Here is a 20,272-nt window from a genome sequence, read left to right as displayed (position 1 = left end):
TTACTGTGGTTTGACCTGTAACAACAACCTCATGAGGTGTTTAGAGATTTCTTTCATTTTCAGTCCATATATGATTGGATTAAAGAGAGGATGATACAAAATCATTAGTAAAGTCATGATTAAACGTGCCAGTTTTGGATAATCTGTTTCAAGTCGAACTATAAGAATATCATAGGTAATAAAAATGGAATAGCTGATTAGAACCAGCAGGTGAGGTAAACAGGTCTGTGCAGCTTTTTTCCTGACCTCTCTACTGCTTCGATATACTATTATCAGTATCCTGGTGTATGTGAACAGGATGAAGAGCACAGGGAGAAGTGCAAGATTTATCAACACAAACACACCGTATACAGACAGTCCCATCGAACTCACACACTTCAGTTTGAAAAGTGAACTGTTACAAAAAAGCCCTTCCAAAGTGAAGTGACAGACTCTGACATTCATAAACAGTATAGCTTGTACTCCAGTCTCACAGACAGGCACAAACCAAGAAAAAACAGAAAGACTTTGATGGTTGTTTTCCTCATGATAGTTGGATACTGCAGAGGTTTACATATGGACACATACCTGTCATAGGCCATGGCTGCCAACAGTAAAAACTCTGCAATAGCCAAAGTGTAATAAATAAAAGTCTGAAAGACACAGGCTGGATAAGTTATGACCTGTTTTTCAGATAAAAGGTCAATCAAAAGCTTTGGGTAGATGTTAGTGCTGTAGAGAACAGAGTTCACTAACAAAGCTGCAATGAAAATGTACATAGGCTCATGGAGGTTTCTGTGAATCACGATAAGACACACGATGGTGGAATTACAGCAGATTATTAGAATATATACTGTAAACATGATCACAAAATAAAGATATCTGTATTCCTGCACTCCTACATACCCATCAAAAGTTATATATGTTACATTCAGTTCATCATCCATCACGTTTCTCAAAGACAAACTGTTCATCTGTGACACAGGCAGATCATAGAACAGGCTCTCATCAGTAATAACTGACACTTGTGATGACATATGACCCGTTTTATCAAACTCTTCACCCTCCATGGATCTCATTAAACTCTCCTCTAACATGTAAACAACTTCAGAAAACTCCAGAGTCCTAAACCCAGAGGTTTAGTTACTGTAGACCTGGAGTGACTCCATCACAGTTTTCTGTGGTTAAACAGCCTTTATGAAACAGAAGGAAACAGTCTGATGTTTCCTTAAGAACTCTGAAAAAACATATACTTATATTAAAGAGACATTATGACTGAAACAAAGGAAGTAGTAGGTGACACTGTCATAGTTTGTGTTTGTGTAGGGAGGAGGCCAGGTTGGACAGGTGATAAAACTCTGGACTTCAACAGAGAAACCACTGCTTAATAAAATAAAATGTATAACAGCTTTATGACAGTCTGACCTCTTTCCTCCATTTGTCACCTCTCAACCCAACCAGTCGAGTCAGAGACACTCGGAGTCCAACTGCTGAGTGGGAACTGGTGGGTTTCTGTCATGACTTAAACTGAAATAAAACTGAAGCTCGCTCACAGAGAATATACTCTGTGCTGTCACTAACCAAAACTGAACAAGCTAATCTGTTCTCCTGGTGTTTTTGGGAGTTAAGATACGATCATGTTCTGCCTCCAGGAAACAGCCGGTCACCCTTTACAGCTGCTTGGGTTTTTTATGTTGCCAAACTAACCGTCAGTATGATCAATAAAGCATTACAACCTTAAATACTGTTAGAAACTCATTGAGTACACTGTGACAGAGATGTATTGGCTTTACTGTAGCTGTATGTGCTCACTGCTGAGACCCCACAGGTCTACAAACATGAATCTCAGTTGAAGGAGTGAGGCTGGTTTTCTTGTTGGTTATCATTATTTAATTTTTAAACAATAAAACAAGCAACTGTTTTGTTTTTGCATACAACTACAGTTTCAGCCACACACACTGCCAGAAAATCCACCATTATGAAGACTTATATAACTCTTTAAAACATTTTTGGGATGCTACTTGGACAGTTCTGCCATAGTCCAGTCTTTTCATGCTGTAAACTGAGACCCAAGAGTTTCAGTACTTTACAACTCTGACTCAAGTGTCAGATTTGTGTGGAGTAGAGTGCAGTACAAACATTACATTGAATGTATTAAGACTGTCAGTGGTGTGGAACATAAGACATCGATATCAGTGCTACAACAATATTTTATTAGTTTGAATTGCATGTATTAACAAATCTGAAACACAGGCAAACAAAGGCTTTTGTGTTCAAGGATTAAGAGTTTAAATATTGACCATTACATTAATTCAGTTTTTAAACTCGACTTTTCAATGTTTAAAACGTTTAACCTCGCTCTATGGTCAGGAACAATGAACCTCATCGAAACAGTCAGAACAGAGATACATAGTACGGCTAATTACATGGAAAATTAAAAAGTATTAGTGAAACTTGTTCCTGGATTGGTTTACAACAGATCATTTTACTTGACAGAACAACCTCTTGAGGTGTTTAGAGATTTCTTTCATTTTCAGTCCATATATGATTGGATTAAAGAGAGGATGATATAAAACCACTTGTAAAGTCATTGATTAAACGTGCTGTTTTCGGAAAATCTGATTCTAGTCTAAGTATAATGATATCGTATGTACACAATAATGAAAAACTGATTAGAACCAGCAGGTGAGGTAAACAGGTCTGTGCAGCTTTTTTCCTGACCTCTCTACAGCTCCTATAGGATATGATCAGTATCCTGATGTATGTAAAAACGATGTAAAGCATAGGAAAAAATACAATATTGAGCAAAACAATCACACCATACACAGACAGCGCCCTTGAGCTCACACAGTGAAGTTTGTAAACTGAATTGTTACAAAAAATTCCTTTCAAAGTGAAGCTGCAGAGTTTTCTGTTAGCACTCAGTGTAGCTGACCCTGCAACCTGAAAGGCAGGCAGAAGCCAAGCTAAAACCAAGAAAACACTGACAGTAGTTTTTGTCATGACGGTTGGATATTGTAGAGGTTTACATATAGACACATACCTGTCATAGGCCATGGCTGACAACAGTAAAAACTCAGAACCCCCTAAAGTGTAAAATATAAAATACTGAAAATGACACAGTGGGTGCGATATGATCTGTTTTTCTGATAAAAAGTCCACCAAAAGCTTTGGGTAGATAGTAGTGCTGTAAAGAACAGAGTTCACTAACAAAGCTGCAATGAAAACGTACATAGGCTCATGGAGGTTTTTGTGAATCACAATAAGACACACAATAGTAGAATTACAGCAGATTATTAGAATATATACTGTAAAAATAATTACAAAATAAACATATCTGTATTTTTCAACTTCTACATACCCACTTAGAGTTATATATGTTAGATTTATTTCTTCATCCATTGAGATTGTTAAACATTTTAAAGAGGCAGATAATAACCAGACATTTTTAGTTTGTAGATAGATCATATAATCTGGTTTTGAGTGTCACTCAGTTACCTGACCTTGAAATGCACACAGTATGTGTTCGTCTCTGTAGTTCACAGTTTGAGTTTGTGGAATGGTTTTATCAGACAGCTTCACTCTCAATGGATCTCATTAAACTATTCATCAATGAGACAACAACATGTGATCAACTTTGTCCAGCTCTGGAGGCCTCAAACCAGTAGAAACTTTCTCACCTGTTTTACCTGGGCCTAATGTCGATCTGTTCCTGAATAATTATGGTACCATACTGTAAATACATTCAACGTTTTTAGCCATGGAAACTGACTATATTTCCTGCAGTAAGTGATCTCTTCCTCATACTGTGTTGATTAGTACCAGTTCATTTGAGATGTTACTTTCTAACTGAAGGGTTAAATCAGTTGGTGGTTGACAGCTGTGACAAGATATCCAGTTAGAACACACAAACAAAGTCTGGTGAAGGCATGGAGATACAGCAAATAAAAAACATCCTGACAGGACCTTGAACTGCGGTACTGATGATCCCGACTGCGACCCACTTCTCAGACTCAACACATTGTTGAGCAAATTATCCCATATTGAAACAGTACAACTCTTGCAGTAAATGGGGACACAAAATGTTTTCAGTCAGTAGGATGTCTGACCTGGGTACAAGCAGCAACATAGTCCTGCATGTAGCATCTGTAGCATTTTTAGCATGGGCCATGAATTTGAAATAGCAAAGAGCCTGTGAATATTCTCACTCATCCAAGAACAGTTATCTCAAGGAAAAGTTTAATCGAAAGCAACTGGACTTAGTTATAGTCTAGAAGACGTTTCACCTCCCAGCCTGGTCAGATGCGAACACGAACTGATGAAGCCTCTTGGATGAGAGGTGAAATGTCTTCTAGACTATAACTAAGTCCAGTTGCTTTCGATTAAACTTTTTCCTTGAAATAGCAAAGAGGCATCCATTGCTTCAGCACAGAGTCAGAACCAAAAGGTTAAAGGGATGTTGCCACAAGTGTAGGTGTGCAGGTGATTTCCAGTCACACTTCTTTGCACTTTAATTGGTGCCTTAACTTCCTTTATTCAAACAGGAAACAAGAAGGGAAACAAAGTAATAGATATGGACACGATTTGTGTAAATTGATGGCTACTGTGGTGGCCCCACTTCATAATTCAGAAAGACTGTGTCTCCTGGCCACAGTGAGGTCACTGAGGTCGACTGACCAATGCTCTCTGACTTAAAATCAATCTGCTTTGTAGTGGTGGTGGCCAACCTCTGGTTCTGTCTTCCCCTTGTTATAAAAAAAATGCTGAGTCATTGGATAGTTTTAAGAAGCTGCAGCCGTCAGTGTGTCCATACATCCCATTCTTGTGAATGGTGATTTTTGGTGCAAACGTTCACTGAGACTGAAGGATGAACTGATTAGGTTTTGGTGTCCAAAGGTTAAAGATCAGGGTCACTGTTGCTTCACAATGTTTTTGGCCTCTTGAATGATTTTCCCTTGGGGGAATTTCTTCAAATTTTGCACATTCAAAACATTCAGTTGGACTTGAAGACTTGAATTTTGTCAAAGGTCAATGATCAAGGTCATGGTGACCTCACCATTTTATGAATGTGATATAGCGGGAAACCTGGAGGGAATTTCATCACATCTGGTACAAACATTCACTTGAACTCAAGGATGAACTGATTAGAATTTGGTGGTCAAAGGTTGAAAGTCTGTGACCTTACAAAACATGTTTTTGGCCTTGTGAAACCAATACCTCTGGAATGCATTGAGCACATTTATTCAAATTTGCCACAAACATTCACTTGGACTCTAGAATGAAGTCATTAGAATTTACTGGTTAGAGGTCAAGGGTCGAGGTCATTGTGACTGCACAAACACGTTTTTAGCTTAACAATTCACATGCTGATTAACTGCAGCTGGACCATTTGGCAGAGACACACAACCACAAGCAGTAATACTATTTTTTTTAAATAGTTTTTTTAAATATATATTTTATTTCCTCTTTTTAATTTTGTCTTTTTCCTCAATGTTTGCACTGTACAGCACCTTGTAACTTGTAACTTACTCACTTACTGTACCACAGAGATAGTGAGATGTTTTAAATCAGGGGAGTTTAGCCTCAGAGAGATCGAGGCAGCTATTGCAAAGTCAAACGAGGGTGGCCAAGTCATTTAGGATCTCTCCCAAAGCAACAAAAAAGGAGGAAAGAGAGATCAGCAAGGATGGCACGGCCGACTGGCCTTACTGTGCTGAAAAGACAAACATGACAACTGAATGCATATCAGCACAAAATGAATAATTCACAGGCTTCTATCTTTCACATTTTTCTTATGTTAGAAAGACCCTGAGGGAAAATGAATGACTTGATTTTTTTAAATAAAAAAATCTACTTACTTACTTTTGGCACCCCAAAAAAGTTCAAAGGTCATTTTGGGAAAGTTAGCACAGGAAATCTATTTTAGGCAGTTAATATCCTTAATAAATCTCATAAGTCAAGAATAAACATCCATACTCATGCTTTTACAGAAAATCACTTTCGAATGTTCCTTTCCTCTACGTTAATTTGTCCTGAAAAAACATTGACAATCATCAAGCTTTCTCTCTTACAGAGCTCTTATCATGACTGTTATTTTGGATACTATGATGATGATTCATTAATAGGGTTCTGCATTTGTGAATGAAACACTGAAAATAAAACTTGTGATTCACAGGACAGAAAGGTTGGATTTTGGAGTAACTGCAGAAAATTGATCAGTCATCACATCCTGGAAGCTGATAATGCTCTTTACTGTGTGACAGTTATAAGGACAAATCTTAACATTAAATACTTGTCAAGGATCAGGTCAGACAAATCACATCTCTGTATTATTATGACAGAAAAACTCAGTATCGATAACATTATTTCATTTTATTTTGACATAGCAAACGTTTGAGGTGTTTAGAGATTTCTTTCATTTTTAGTCCATATATGATTGGATTAAAGAGAGGATTATACACAGTTATCTGTAAAGTCATAAATAAACGTGCAAGTTTTGGAATATCAGATTCCAGTCGAACTATAATAACATCATATGTGCACAACAAGGAAAAGTTAATTAAAACCAGCAGGTGAGGTAAACAGGTCTCTGCAGCTTTTTTCCTGACTTCTTTGCAACTTCGATAGGTTGTGATAAATATTTTTGCATATGTAAAGATTATGAAGAGCATAGGAAAAAGTGCAACATTTAGCAAAATGAACACACCATATACAGAAATTGTTCTTGAAGTCTCACAATGAAGTTTGTAAATTGAGTTATTGCAAAAAATGACTCTCAAATTGAAGCCACAGAGCTTTTGATTAGCGCTCATTGTTGCTGATGCCACAAGCTGACAAGCAGGCACAAGCCAAGCTAAAACCAAGAAAATACTGATAGTAGTTTTTGTCATGATAGTTGGATATTGCAGAGGTTTACATATAGACACATACCTGTCATAGGCCATGGCTGACAACAGTAAAAACTCTGAACCACCTATGGCATAACACATAAAATACTGAACAAGACAGGCCTGATAGGATATGATCTGTTTTTCAGATAAAAAGTCAATCAAAAGTTTTGGGTAGATATTAGTGCTGAACAGAACAGAGTTTAGTGACAAAGCTGCAATGAAAATGTACATAGGTTCATGGAGGTTTTGGTGAGTCCAGATCAGGTACACAATGGTAGAATTACTGCAGATTATTAGAATATATACTGTAAACATGATTATAAAATAAAGGAATCTGTATTTGTGAACTTCCACATGCCCATCAAGAGTTATCATATATGTTACATTTAATTCTTCATCCATTAAAAAACATCAAATATCAAATATTAATTAAAATAGATAGAAATTACAACATGAATATCAAAATAAATTGAAAAATGAAATTGAAAAAGGTCTCACTTTAAAGATTGGAATAACATGTTGCTGGTTTTGGATTCACTCATTCATTCAGAGTGACCTGACCATGAAATGCACATAGTATACATGTATCTCTAAAATTCTACTGGAGCCTTTGAAATGTTTTTTTTATCCGATAGCGTCACCCTCCATGGATCTCATTAAACTTTCCACTAAGAGTGACTAACATGTAAACAACTTTTTCAAACTCTGGAGGCCTGAATCCTGTTCTACACAGGTCTGTGACCTTTATTTTTGACATTATGCTGTTCATTTCTATGGAAGTTGGCAAGATAAATAATTAAAAATGCGTTCATTCTTACTCTCACTTAGCTTCTTACTAAAAGGCCGACGATACGACCAAAAGGAGAATACATCCCATAATATAGGATGCAATATATTGCAAATACATAGTCATTCATTTGCGATAGAGGGAATGTTTCTTGGTCCAGGGAGTGGTGGAGCTGTGAATTGTTGCCATTCTTGGAGGGAGAAAAAGATGGGTCAGGATAGTTTTTGGGCTTTGTTGGCCAGATTAAAGGGAGCAGAAAGTCAGGAAGTGCTGCACTAAGTTCTAGCCTGGATATCAATAGTTCAGTAATCAGGAGAATTTATGGACATTGTGGCTAAAAAGACAGCTTTGCCTTTTCAGTCTTAAGTTTGGGGATTGTTTCTTGTGCCATATCTTCACTTCAGAGAATTACTGAGGATGCAAACTTGCCTGATGCTACTGGAAACATCCGAGTCAGAAGTTGTATACCACCCAGGGGTAAGACATCTTGGCAAGCCAAGACAGCTGAGGTATTTAGAAGGTCTTTTGGTAGATTTGAGTCACCCTATTTTCATGTTTTTATCCCAGTACCAAGAATTTTGCTTGGCTGTCATATGGGTTTATATATCCAAATGGACTGAATTGGCTTGCAAAAACTTGGTATATATGTCACGTGGTAGGAGTTTCCTTTTCTATTTTACCTTGCTTGTGGGAATGTGTCTCCAGGAGGCACTGCCACATCAGTCCATCTATGTCTGCCCCCTAACCTAACCCAATGAATTTTCTTCTAACATTGTGACATTGTGTGAATCTTCCTTTGTCTTTACCACCAATTTGTCATTCTCATATGGAAGTAAATTAAACTGCCACAAGCTTTCAGTCTGGTTAAACGGTTCAGCTGATGGGGGAAGAGTAGCAGTCAGGAGACACTGTGCCCTAGAAGAGTTGTGCTTTAGAAATTTTGATGGACCCTTGAGGCTGTAGTCCTACTGACATGCCAAGCTTAGTTTGTTCACCCTGAAAGCCCTTTGGATGTTCTTGATTTGGGTGATCAGTGGGTAACTGTGGACAACATGGACACCGTGATTCCATGGTTCCAAAAAAAAAATCAAAAAAAAATCACTGTGCTGATGAAGTGGGGTGCAACCACCTGGTGGTGGTGGCTGACAGGTAGCTGGCAGGTGATTCATAGGGCCAGTGACTCAAGGCAACAATCTTCAAGTAAATCACAGCAGTGATGTTCAGGTGACTCATGGTGGTGGTGGACAGATGACTCATAAGTGCAATCAACAGACACATGTAGTGTTGATGTCTGATCCAAAACAAATTGAGTAGTATTACATTCACCACATGGATTCATGTACAATGCACATACAAATATGGCAAGCCAGTTCCACTTGTTAATTAAGGCCTTAAATTGAGATTACTGGTCATTAGGTTAAGAATCTGTTATGTCCTCCAAGTATTGATATAAGAGAGCAGAGTTAAATGGAAATCAAGGTATACTCTGTGATAAATTCATGATTTGAGAAATGATTTCAAAGAGGATTCTGTAACCTTAGTGGATGTCGTCTGGCAGATTGTTCTATAGGTTTGGGGCTCTGGCAGCAAAGTCTCAGTCACTTTGGCCTTTAGTCTTCTTGGATATCCACTGCTTAAAGATCTCACAGCTCACAGGGACCCCACAATTCAGAACCGATACATATCAAGTCCATGCAGTGCTTTAAAAGTTTTCAGTGTATTATTCAGTCTAACTCTTATACAAACAAGCAGCCAGTGTTAAGAGCAATTGTACAGTCCATTTAAAGCAAAATTCAGAATAAAACTTGTGGTTCACAGGACAGAAATGTGGGATTTTAGAACATTTAATTAGGAAATTAATCAGTTATCACATTGTGTAGAATTATGAACTTATCAATCTTGATAACATTATTTCATTTTATCTTGACGTAGCAAATGTTTGAGGTGTTTAGAGATTTCTTTCATTTTTATCCCATATATGATTGGATTAAATAGAGGATGATACAAAACTATTTGTAAAGTCATTATTAAACGAGCAATTTTTGGAATATCAGATTCCAGTCGAACTATAATAACATCATACGTGCACAACAAGGAAAAGTTAATTAAAACCAGCAGGTGAGGTAAACAGGTCTCTGCAGCTTTTTTCCTGACTTCTTTGCAACTTCGATAGGTTGTGATAAATATTTTTGCATATGTAAAGATTATGAAGAGCATAGGAAAAAGTGCAACATTTAGCAAAATGAACACACCATATACAGAAATTGTTCTTGAAGTCTCACAATGAAGTTTGTAAATTGAGTTATTGCAAAAAATGACTCTCAAATTGAAGCCACAGAGCTTTTGATTAGCGCTCATTGTTGCTGATGCCACAAGCTGACAAGCAGGCACAAGCCAAGCTAAAGCCAGAAAGATTTTGATGGTAGTTTTTGTCATGATAGTTGGATATTGCAGAGGTTTACATATAGACACATACCTGTCATAGGCCATGGCTGACAACAGTAAGAATTCTGAACCGCCTAAAGCATAAAACATAAAATACTGAACAAGACAGGCCTGATAGGATATGATCTGTTTTTCAGATAAAAAGTCGACCAAAAGTTTTGGGTAGATGTTAGTGCTGAACAGAACAGAGTTTAGTGACAAAGCTGCAATGAAAATGTACATAGGCTCATGGAGGTTTTGGTGAGTCCAGATCAGGTACACAATGGTAGAATTACTGCAGATTATTAGCATATACACAATACAAATTATCATAAAATAAAGGTATCTGTATCTGTGAACTTCCACATGCCCAGCAAGAGTTATCATATATGTTACATTTAATTCTTCATCCATTAAAAAACATCAAATATCAAATATTGATTTTTAAAATAGGCAGAAAACACGTGAGCAACAATATGTGAATTAAACTGAATTAAAAATCACTTTAAAGATTGGAATAACATGCTACCTGTATTAGATTGCCTTATTCATTCATAGTTAAATGACCATGAAATGCACCTAGTACATGCTTATCTCTAAAACTCGAACAGGTTTGCTGTTGGAGCCTGTAAAATGTTTTTATCAGATAGCCTCACCCTCCATGGATCTCATTAAACTTTCCACTAAGAGTAACTAACATTAAAAACAACTTTATCAAACTCTGGAGGCCTGAATCCACAGGTGCCATTAGACCTGAGCAGCTATACACTGAGCAGCCACAACATTAAAACCACTGACCACCACAGTCAAGTCAATAACTTTGATTATCTAGCTACAGTGCTGTTTGAAAAAAGAAATTAACCTTATTAAATGTACATCCAAATTCCAATTTGTAAAGCAGACCTTCCAAATAATTTATTTATTCAATGAAAGTGGTTTATCTCATAAAAAATGAAAATTTGCCATGTGTGTTAACCCTTTTCGTTAGTAGCTTGTGGCACCTTTTGTAGCCATTGCTTCAACCAAACGTCCTCTGTAACCACTAACCGGTCTCTCGCATTTGCTTTTAAGGGGTTTTTTAAGAGGAATTCATGGATACCTAGATATAATGGAGATGTCCAAGTCTGGAGGTAGAAAAGCAGCCCCCAGACCTTCACATTTCCACCATTGTGCTTCACTTGGCTTCACATTCTTGGTATGCAGTGCTGGTTTTTCTCCAAACATGTTGGTTTTTATTGTGACCAAATAATTCTATTTTGCAGTCATCTATCCAGAGAATGGACTTCAAGAAGGCCTCTGGTTTGTCCAAGTACTCTCTGGCAAAGTTTAAACAGACACCTTTGTTCTGTCTTGAGAGCAGAGGCTTCCCTCATGTCTACTTGTTTTCATCTTATTGTAGATGCATGTACATTTATCACAGATGCTGCCAGAGAGGTCTGCAACTCTCTAGAGGTGATGTGTGGGTTGGCCTTTACCTGATTTATTATTTTTTGGTGATTGTTTTGCTGGACATCCACTTCCAGGCAGAGTTGCAGTCATGTTGAATGCCCTCCATTTGTAATTGATTTGTAGTAGTTGGATGGAGCTGGAATCTTTTGTAGTTGTCTTATAGTTTTCCCAAGACTGGCCAGCTGTCATTACCTTCTTCCTGATGTCCTCGGATGTCTTCTTTCCTCTCTGCATTGCTGATCTGTGTGGGTACACCTTGGTACTACAGTGCTTTGATTGGTTTCTTCTCTTTTAGTCAGTGCTGCTCAAACCCTTACTAAGGATATCCCTTTTGGGACAAACAGCACTGATTAAAGTTACCAACAATCTTCTAATGGCCTTAGACTTGTCTCTATGTTTGTCCTGTTAGACCTTACTGCTACATTTGACACCACTGATCACAAGATTTTATCACAGAGACTGGGACATGTCATTGGGGCTAAAGCGACAGCACTAGGCTGGTTTAAGTCAGGCTTATCAGATAGATTCCAATTTGTTCAAGTCAACAACTCTTCCAAGCACACAAAAGTTAGTCATGGAGTTTTACATGGCTCTGTGCTTGGACTGATATTTTTCACCCTGTATATGCTTTCTTTAGGCAATATTATCAGGAAGCACCAAAATCATTTTCAGTTCTATGCAGATGACACCCAGTTGTATTTATCTACGAAGCTGGATGAAACTAAACTAGGTAGTCAAACTTCAGGCACGTCTTCAGAACACAAAGCTCTGGATGACCTGTAATTTTTTACTTTTAAATTCAGGAGTCGTAACTGACCAGAACATAACCTATTTGTTATACAAAGATTTTTATCCTATCTTTTTTATTTTACGCAGATTTTTTATTATTAAGGTTTAAAAGGTGTTTTATGTTAACTTTCCCAGCATTTCTGCACTAAAGCGATTTTGTTGTGTTGTCATGATTTTTTGTTTTTTTAAACATACAAATATTATTGGTCATTTAAAGGTGGTGTCTATTTTATGTGATATTTTAGTGTTTTTCATGTTTAATTTTTCATTAATTGACAAAGGTTTCCTTGGCAGCAAAGCACTCTGACTGTAAAATAACAGCTATGTAATGTATTTGTAACACATTCTGCAACCATTATTTTACAGTTTTACACACACTTCCAAGTAAAAGACATCAAACATTGTTGTGACTTCAGGCCTCCAGGGTTTGATAAAGACTTTTACCTGTTAGATTTTAGTGGAGGGTTTAATGAGATCCATGGAGGCTGAAGTAATTTGATAAAAACACAGACATTTATCAGCTCATTGTTCATTGCTCATTGATTGTTGGAGATGAACATACACTACATGCATTGTAAGGTATCTGTGAATGGATGAGACACTCCAGTACAGGTTGGATGTTAGTTATATTGTGAAACTGAAAACTCTCTTTTGACTAATGTATGCTGGTTATTTAATCTGCCTGTTGTATTCCTTAACATTAATATTATTAGACTACATTAATGGATGATGAACTTAATATAACATATATAACTCTTGATGGGCATGTAGAAGTGCACAAATACAGATATCTCTATTTTGTGATCATGTTAACAGTGTATATTTTAATAATCTGCTGTAATTTCACCATTGTGTGTCTTATTTGGATTCACAATAACCTCCATGAACCTATGTACATTTTCATTGCAGCTTTGTTAATCAACTCTGTTCTTTTCAGCACTAATATCTACCCAAAGTTGTTAATTGACTTTATGTCTGAAAAACAGATCATATCATATTCAACCTGCCTCTTTCAGTTTTTTTTGTTTCACTCATTAGGAAGTTCTGAATTCTTACTCTTGGCAGTCATGGCCTATGACAGGTATGTGTCGATATGTAAGCCTCTGCAATATCCAACTATCATGACAAAAACCACTGTCAGTATTTTTCTGTGTTCAGCTTGGGTGGTGCCTACTTGTCACATTGCAGTTCTAGTAATAATGAGTGTAGATATGAAACTTTGCAATTTAACCTTGAGAGGAATTTTTTGTAACAACTCAATTTACAATCTCCACTGTGTGAGTTCGAGAGTACGATCTATATTTGGTGTCATTACTGTGATAATCACTGCACTTTTCCCTCTGCTCTTCATACTTTTTACATATACTAGAATACTTATAATCTCTTATCAAAGTTGTAGAAATGTCAGGAAAAAAGCTGCACAGACCTGTTTACCTCACCTGTTGGTTTTAATCAGCTTCTCCTGCTTGTGTGCATATGATATTATTATAGTTCGACTGGGATCAGAATTTCCAAAAACTGCACGTTTAATAATAACTTTACAAGTGATTTTGTATCATCCTCTCTTTAATCCAATTATATATGGACTAAAAATGAAAGAAATATCTAAACACCTGAAGAGGCTGTTCTGTCAAACTAAAGTGATGTGATGTATTAAAAGTGATATTGCAGGAACAGTGGTGTTGGTGATGCTATTGTACATTCTTTCTTCTGTAATAATGTAGAGATGCAAAAGGTCTGCTTGTCACATTGCAGTTCCAGTGATACTGAGTGCTGATATGAAACTTTGTAATTTAACCTTAAATGGAATAATTTGTAACAACTCAATTTACAATCTCCACTGTGTGAATTCAAGAGTACGATCTATATTTGGCGTTATTCTTCTGATAATCACTGCACTTTTCCCTTTTCTCTTCATAGTTTTTACATATGCCAGGATACTTGTAGTCTCTTATCGAAGTTGTAGAAATGTCAGGAAAAAAGCTGCACAGACCTGTTTACCTCACCTGTTGGTTTTAATCAGCTTCTCCTGCTTGTGTGCATATGATGTCACTATAGTTCGACTGGGATCAGAATTTCCAAAAACTGCACGTTTAATAATGACTTTACAAGTGATTTTGTATCATCCTCTCTTTAATCCAATTATATATGGACTAAAAATGAAAGAAATATCTAAACACCTGAAGAAGCTGTTCTGTCAAACTAAAGCAATGTGATGTATTAAAAGTGATATTACATTAACAGTGTTGTTAGTGGTGCTAGTGTACAGACATTTCTTACGTACTAATAATGCGGATATATGAATGTTCTGATCTTTGGAAGCTAAAGTGTGTAAAGATTTGGTTTTTAACCTGTTCATTATTTGTAATGAAAATAGATCAATTCAGGTCAGTTTTAATAGAATAGCAGCAAATCACATCACACAGTATCTAAAGGCACTTTACAGAGTAGGGTCAAGACCTTACAATACTACAGAGAGATAAACCCAACAGTTCCCACCGTCTTTTTCAGAGGGGCAACATTGTTGAGTGTTGTACACAGTGAGGCTGCAGCACTGTCAACGACACCATCATCTTGTGTAGGAGTAAAGTTTAGAGAGCTGTCCTCTATAGTATTGACACATGACACTGGGATAAATAACAATAACAATGGTAATGTTGGGGGTTTTTAAATCTTGTTAGAAAGAAGGAGCTAGGTTCAGGACTCTTGCTACAGTGGGCATATAAAGCCCACTGGCAACATTTATATGATACTAGGCTATCCAAATTTGATACTGGGCTAAACTGTTCATATATTTCAGTCACATGAACCATGGAGAGAGGTGGGTTGGTTTGAGTGGGTTGACATGCAGCAACAATCTACAGGATCTGAATCAATCTGCAGTCATTGCAGTTTTTGTGCCATGTTCACACCAGCTCAGTGAAAAAGACATTTGCCCAGTCACAGGATACAGATGAAAAAAAAATTATCAACTGATGCACTTTGCACAGAGATGAACACAAATTTACAGATGTCAAATCTGTCTGCTGGAAATCACTTGTCCAAGTAAAAGACATCAAACGTTGTGACTTAAGGCCTCCAGGGTTTGATGAAATCCTTTACCTTCTAGAGTTTAGTGGAGAGTTTAATGAGATCCATGGAGGCTGAGGCAATCTGATAAAAAAAAACAACTTTCCACAGACTTTTAACAGTTCATTTTCTGAATGTTGGCGATGAACATGTGTCACATGTGTTGTAAGGTCAGGTATGGCACAGCACAGGTTGGATGTTAGTGATAGTCTGACACTAAAAACACTCATGTAGGCTGGTTATTTAATATGACAACATTAATGGATAACAGATTTAATGTACTGAGTACACATTTTATGTTGATGATATTGATGATATGAAAGTGAAATCTTCTTTTAATTTTGTGTCATGTATGCCAGTTATGTAATCTGCCTGTTGTATTATTTCACATTAATATTATTGGACTACATCAATGGATGATGAACTTAATATAACATATATAACTCTTGATGGGCATGTTGAAGTGCACAAATACAGATATCTCTATTTTGTGATCATGTTAACAGTGTATATTTTAATAATCTGCTGTAATTTCACCATTGTGTGTCTTATTTGGATTCACAATAACCTCCATGAACCTATGTACATTTTCATTGCAGCTTTGTTAATCAACTCTGTTCTTTTCAGCACTAATATCTACCCAAAGTTGTTAATTGACTTTATGTCTGAAAAACAGATCATATCATATTCAACCTGCCTCTTTCAATTTTTTTTGTTTTACTCATTAGGAAGTTCTGAATTCTTACTCTTGGCAGTCATGGCCTATGACAGGTATGTGTCGATATGTAAACCTCTACAATATCCAACTATCATGACAAAAACCACTGTCAGTATTTTTCTGTGTTTAGCTTGGCTGGTACCTGCTTGTCACATTGCAGTTCTAGTAATAATGAGTGTAGATATGAAACTTTGTAATTTAACCTTGAGAGGAATTTTTTGTAACAACTCAATTTACAATCTCCACTGTGTGAGTTCGAGAGTACGATCTATATTTGGTGTTGTTGCTGTGATAATCACTGCACTTTTCCCTCTGCTCTTCATACTTTTTACATATACTAGAATACTTATAATCTCTTATCAAAGTTGTAGAAATGTCAGGAAAAAAGCTGCACAGACCTGTTTACCTCACCTGTTGGTTTTAATCAGCTTCTCCTGCTTGTGTGCATATGATATTATTATAGTTCGACTGGGATCAGAATTTCCAAAAACTGCACGTTTAATAATAACTTTACAAGTGATTTTGTATCATCCTCTCTTTAATCCAATTATATATGGACTAAAAATGAAAGAAATATCTAAACACCTGAAGAGGCTGTTCTGTCAAACTAAAGTGATGTGATGTATTAAAAGTGATATTGCAGGAACAGTGGTGTTGGTGATGCTATTGTACATTCTTTCTTCTGTAATAATGTAGAGATGCAAAAGGTCTGCTTGTCACATTGCAGTTCCAGTGATACTGAGTGCTGATATGAAACTTTGTAATTTAACCTTAAATGGAATAATTTGTAACAACTCAATTTACAATCTCCACTGTGTGAATTCAAGAGTACGATCTATATTTGGCGTTATTCTTCTGATAATCACTGCACTTTTCCCTTTTCTCTTCATAGTTTTTACATATGCCAGGATACTTGTAGTCTCTTATCGAAGTTGTAGAAATGTCAGGAAAAAAGCTGCACAGACCTGTTTACCTCACCTGTTGGTTTTAATCAGCTTCTCCTGCTTGTGTGCATATGATGTCACTATAGTTCGACTGGGATCAGAATTTCCAAAAACTGCACGTTTAATAATGACTTTACAAGTGATTTTGTATCATCCTCTCTTTAATCCAATTATATATGGACTAAAAATGAAAGAAATATCTAAACACCTGAAGAAGCTGTTCTGTCAAACTAAAGCAATGTGATGTATTAAAAGTGATATTACATTAACAGTGTTGTTAGTGGTGCTAGTGTACAGACATTTCTTACGTACTAATAATGCGGATATATGAATGTTCTGATCTTTGGAAGCTAAAGTGTGTAAAGATTTGGTTTTTAACCTGTTCATTATTTGTAATGAAAATAGATCAATTCAGGTCAGTTTTAATAGAATAGCAGCAAATCACATCACACAGTATCTAAAGGCACTTTACAGAGTAGGGTCAAGACCTTACAATACTACAGAGAGATAAACCCAACAGTTCCCACCGTCTTTTTCAGAGGGGCAACATTGTTGAGTGTTGTACACAGTGAGGCTGCAGCACTGTCAACGACACCATCATCTTGTGTAGGAGTAAAGTTTAGAGAGCTGTCCTCTATAGTATTGACACATGACACTGGGATAAATAACAATAACAATGGTAATGTTGGGGGTTTTTAAATCTTGTTAGAAAGAAGGAGCTAGGTTCAGGACTCTTGCTACAGTGGGCATATAAAGCCCACTGGCAACATTTATATGATACTAGGCTATCCAAATTTGATACTGGGCTAAACTGTTCATATATTTCAGTCACATGAACCATGGAGAGAGGTGGGTTGGTTTGAGTGGGTTGACATGCAGCAACAATCTACAGGATCTGAATCAATCTGCAGTCATTGCAGTTTTTGTGCCATGTTCACACCAGCTCAGTGAAAAAGACATTTGCCCAGTCACAGGATACAGATGAAAAAAAAATTATCAACTGATGCACTTTGCACAGAGATGAACACAAATTTACAGATGTCAAATCTGTCTGCTGGAAATCACTTGTCCAAGTAAAAGACATCAAACGTTGTGACTTAAGGCCTCCAGGGTTTGATGAAATCCTTTACCTTCTAGAGTTTAGTGGAGAGTTTAATGAGATCCATGGAGGCTGAGGCAATCTGATAAAAAAAAAACAACTTTCCACAGACTTTTAACAGTTCATTTTCTGAATGTTGGCGATGAACATGTGTCACATGTGTTGTAAGGTCAGGTATGGCACAGCACAGGTTGGATGTTAGTGATAGTCTGACACTAAAAACACTCATGTAGGCTGGTTATTTAATATGACAACATTAATGGATAACAGATTTAATGTACTGAGTACACATTTTATGTTGATGATATTGATGATATGAAAGTGAAATCTTCTTTTAATTTTGTGTCATGTATGCCAGTTATGTAATCTGCCTGTTGTATTATTTCACATTAATATTATTGGACTACATCAATGGATGATGAACTTAATATAACATATATAACTCTTGATGGGCATGTTGAAGTGCACAAATACAGATATCTCTATTTTGTGATCATGTTAACAGTGTATATTTTAATAATCTGCTGTAATTTCACCATTGTGTGTCTTATTTGGATTCACAATAACCTCCATGAACCTATGTACATTTTCATTGCAGCTTTGTTAATCAACTCTGTTCTTTTCAGCACTAATATCTACCCAAAGTTGTTAATTGACTTTATGTCTGAAAAACAGATCATATCATATTCAACCTGCCTCTTTCAATTTTTTTTGTTTTACTCATTAGGAAGTTCTGAATTCTTACTCTTGGCAGTCATGGCCTATGACAGGTATGTGTCGATATGTAAACCTCTACAATATCCAACTATCATGACAAAAACCACTGTCAGTATTTTTCTGTGTTTAGCTTGGCTGGTACCTGCTTGTCACATTGCAGTTCTAGTAATAATGAGTGTAGATATGAAACTTTGTAATTTAACCTTGAGAGGAATTTTTTGTAACAACTCAATTTACAATCTCCACTGTGTGAGTTCGAGAGTACGATCTATATTTGGTGTTGTTGCTGTGATAATCACTGCACTTTTCCCTCTGCTCTTCATACTTTTTACATATACTAGAATACTTATAATCTCTTATCAAAGTTGTAGAAATGTCAGGAAAAAAGCTGCACAGACCTGTTTACCTCACCTGTTGGTTTTAATCAGCTTCTCCTGCTTGTGTGCATATGATATTATTATAGTTCGACTGGGATCAGAATTTCCAAAAACTGCACGTTTAATAATAACTTTACAAGTGATTTTGTATCATCCTCTCTTTAATCCAATTATATATGGACTAAAAATGAAAGAAATATCTAAACACCTGAAGAGGCTGTTCTGTCAAACTAAAGTGATGTGATGTATTAAAAGTGATATTGCAGGAACAGTGGTGTTGGTGATGCTATTGTACATTCTTTCTTCTGTAATAATGTAGAGATGCAAAAGGTCTGCTTGTCACATTGCAGTTCCAGTGATACTGAGTGCTGATATGAAACTTTGTAATTTAACCTTAAATGGAATAATTTGTAACAACTCAATTTACAATCTCCACTGTGTGAATTCAAGAGTACGATCTATATTTGGCGTTATTCTTCTGATAATCACTGCACTTTTCCCTTTTCTCTTCATAGTTTTTACATATGCCAGGATACTTGTAGTCTCTTATCGAAGTTGTAGAAATGTCAGGAAAAAAGCTGCACAGACCTGTTTACCTCACCTGTTGGTTTTAATCAGCTTCTCCTGCTTGTGTGCATATGATGTCACTATAGTTCGACTGGGATCAGAATTTCCAAAAACTGCACGTTTAATAATGACTTTACAAGTGATTTTGTATCATCCTCTCTTTAATCCAATTATATATGGACTAAAAATGAAAGAAATATCTAAACACCTGAAGAAGCTGTTCTGTCAAACTAAAGCAATGTGATGTATTAAAAGTGATATTACATTAACAGTGTTGTTAGTGGTGCTAGTGTACAGACATTTCTTACGTACTAATAATGCGGATATATGAATGTTCTGATCTTTGGAAGCTAAAGTGTGTAAAGATTTGGTTTTTAACCTGTTCATTATTTGTAATGAAAATAGATCAATTCAGGTCAGTTTTAATAGAATAGCAGCAAATCACATCACACAGTATCTAAAG

General features: G+C 36.4%; 6 protein-coding genes and 1 pseudogene across 6 annotated transcripts; 3 read left to right on the top strand and 4 right to left on the bottom strand.

Annotated features, from left to right (window-relative positions):
* Positions 1–926, bottom strand: LOC108891829 (olfactory receptor 11A1-like; annotated as a pseudogene).
* A 1,606-nt stretch (positions 927–2,532) lies between these two features.
* Positions 2,533–3,381, bottom strand: LOC108891845 (olfactory receptor 10AG1-like). The gene has a single exon (XM_018689176.1). The coding sequence runs from the start codon at positions 3,379–3,381 to the stop codon at positions 2,533–2,535; it is 849 nt and encodes a 282-aa protein (XP_018544692.1).
* Positions 3,382–6,341: 2,960 nt separating this feature from the next.
* LOC108891830 (olfactory receptor 11A1-like) lies at positions 6,342–7,271 on the bottom strand. The gene has a single exon (XM_018689159.1). The coding sequence runs from the start codon at positions 7,269–7,271 to the stop codon at positions 6,342–6,344; it is 930 nt and encodes a 309-aa protein (XP_018544675.1).
* Positions 7,272–9,564: 2,293 nt separating this feature from the next.
* On the bottom strand, positions 9,565–10,494 carry LOC108891831 (olfactory receptor 13C2-like). The gene has a single exon (XM_018689161.1). The coding sequence runs from the start codon at positions 10,492–10,494 to the stop codon at positions 9,565–9,567; it is 930 nt and encodes a 309-aa protein (XP_018544677.1).
* A 2,546-nt stretch (positions 10,495–13,040) lies between these two features.
* Positions 13,041–15,754, top strand: LOC108891832 (olfactory receptor 6N2-like). The gene is given in 2 exon segments (XM_018689162.1): positions 13,041–13,968; positions 15,747–15,754. Coding segments are annotated over 2 exon segments (936 nt in total).
* A 45-nt stretch (positions 15,755–15,799) lies between these two features.
* On the top strand, positions 15,800–17,293 carry LOC108891833 (olfactory receptor 11A1-like). The gene is made up of 2 exons (XM_018689163.1): positions 15,800–16,280; positions 16,839–17,293. The coding sequence occupies exons 1-2, from the start codon at positions 15,800–15,802 to the stop codon at positions 17,291–17,293; spliced, it is 936 nt and encodes a 311-aa protein (XP_018544679.1).
* Positions 17,294–18,559: 1,266 nt separating this feature from the next.
* LOC108891834 (olfactory receptor 11A1-like) lies at positions 18,560–20,053 on the top strand. The gene is made up of 2 exons (XM_018689164.1): positions 18,560–19,040; positions 19,599–20,053. Exons 1-2 carry the CDS (start codon positions 18,560–18,562, stop codon positions 20,051–20,053), a joined length of 936 nt encoding a protein of 311 aa, XP_018544680.1.
* The last annotated feature ends 219 nt before the right edge of the window (positions 20,054–20,272 follow it).

The sequence above is a fragment of the Lates calcarifer genome, linkage group LG1 (genome assembly GCF_001640805.2).
Source record: "Lates calcarifer isolate ASB-BC8 linkage group LG1, TLL_Latcal_v3, whole genome shotgun sequence".
NCBI lineage: Eukaryota > Metazoa > Chordata > Actinopteri > Centropomidae > Lates > Lates calcarifer.
This window is presented reverse-complemented; position numbering and strand designations above follow the sequence as displayed.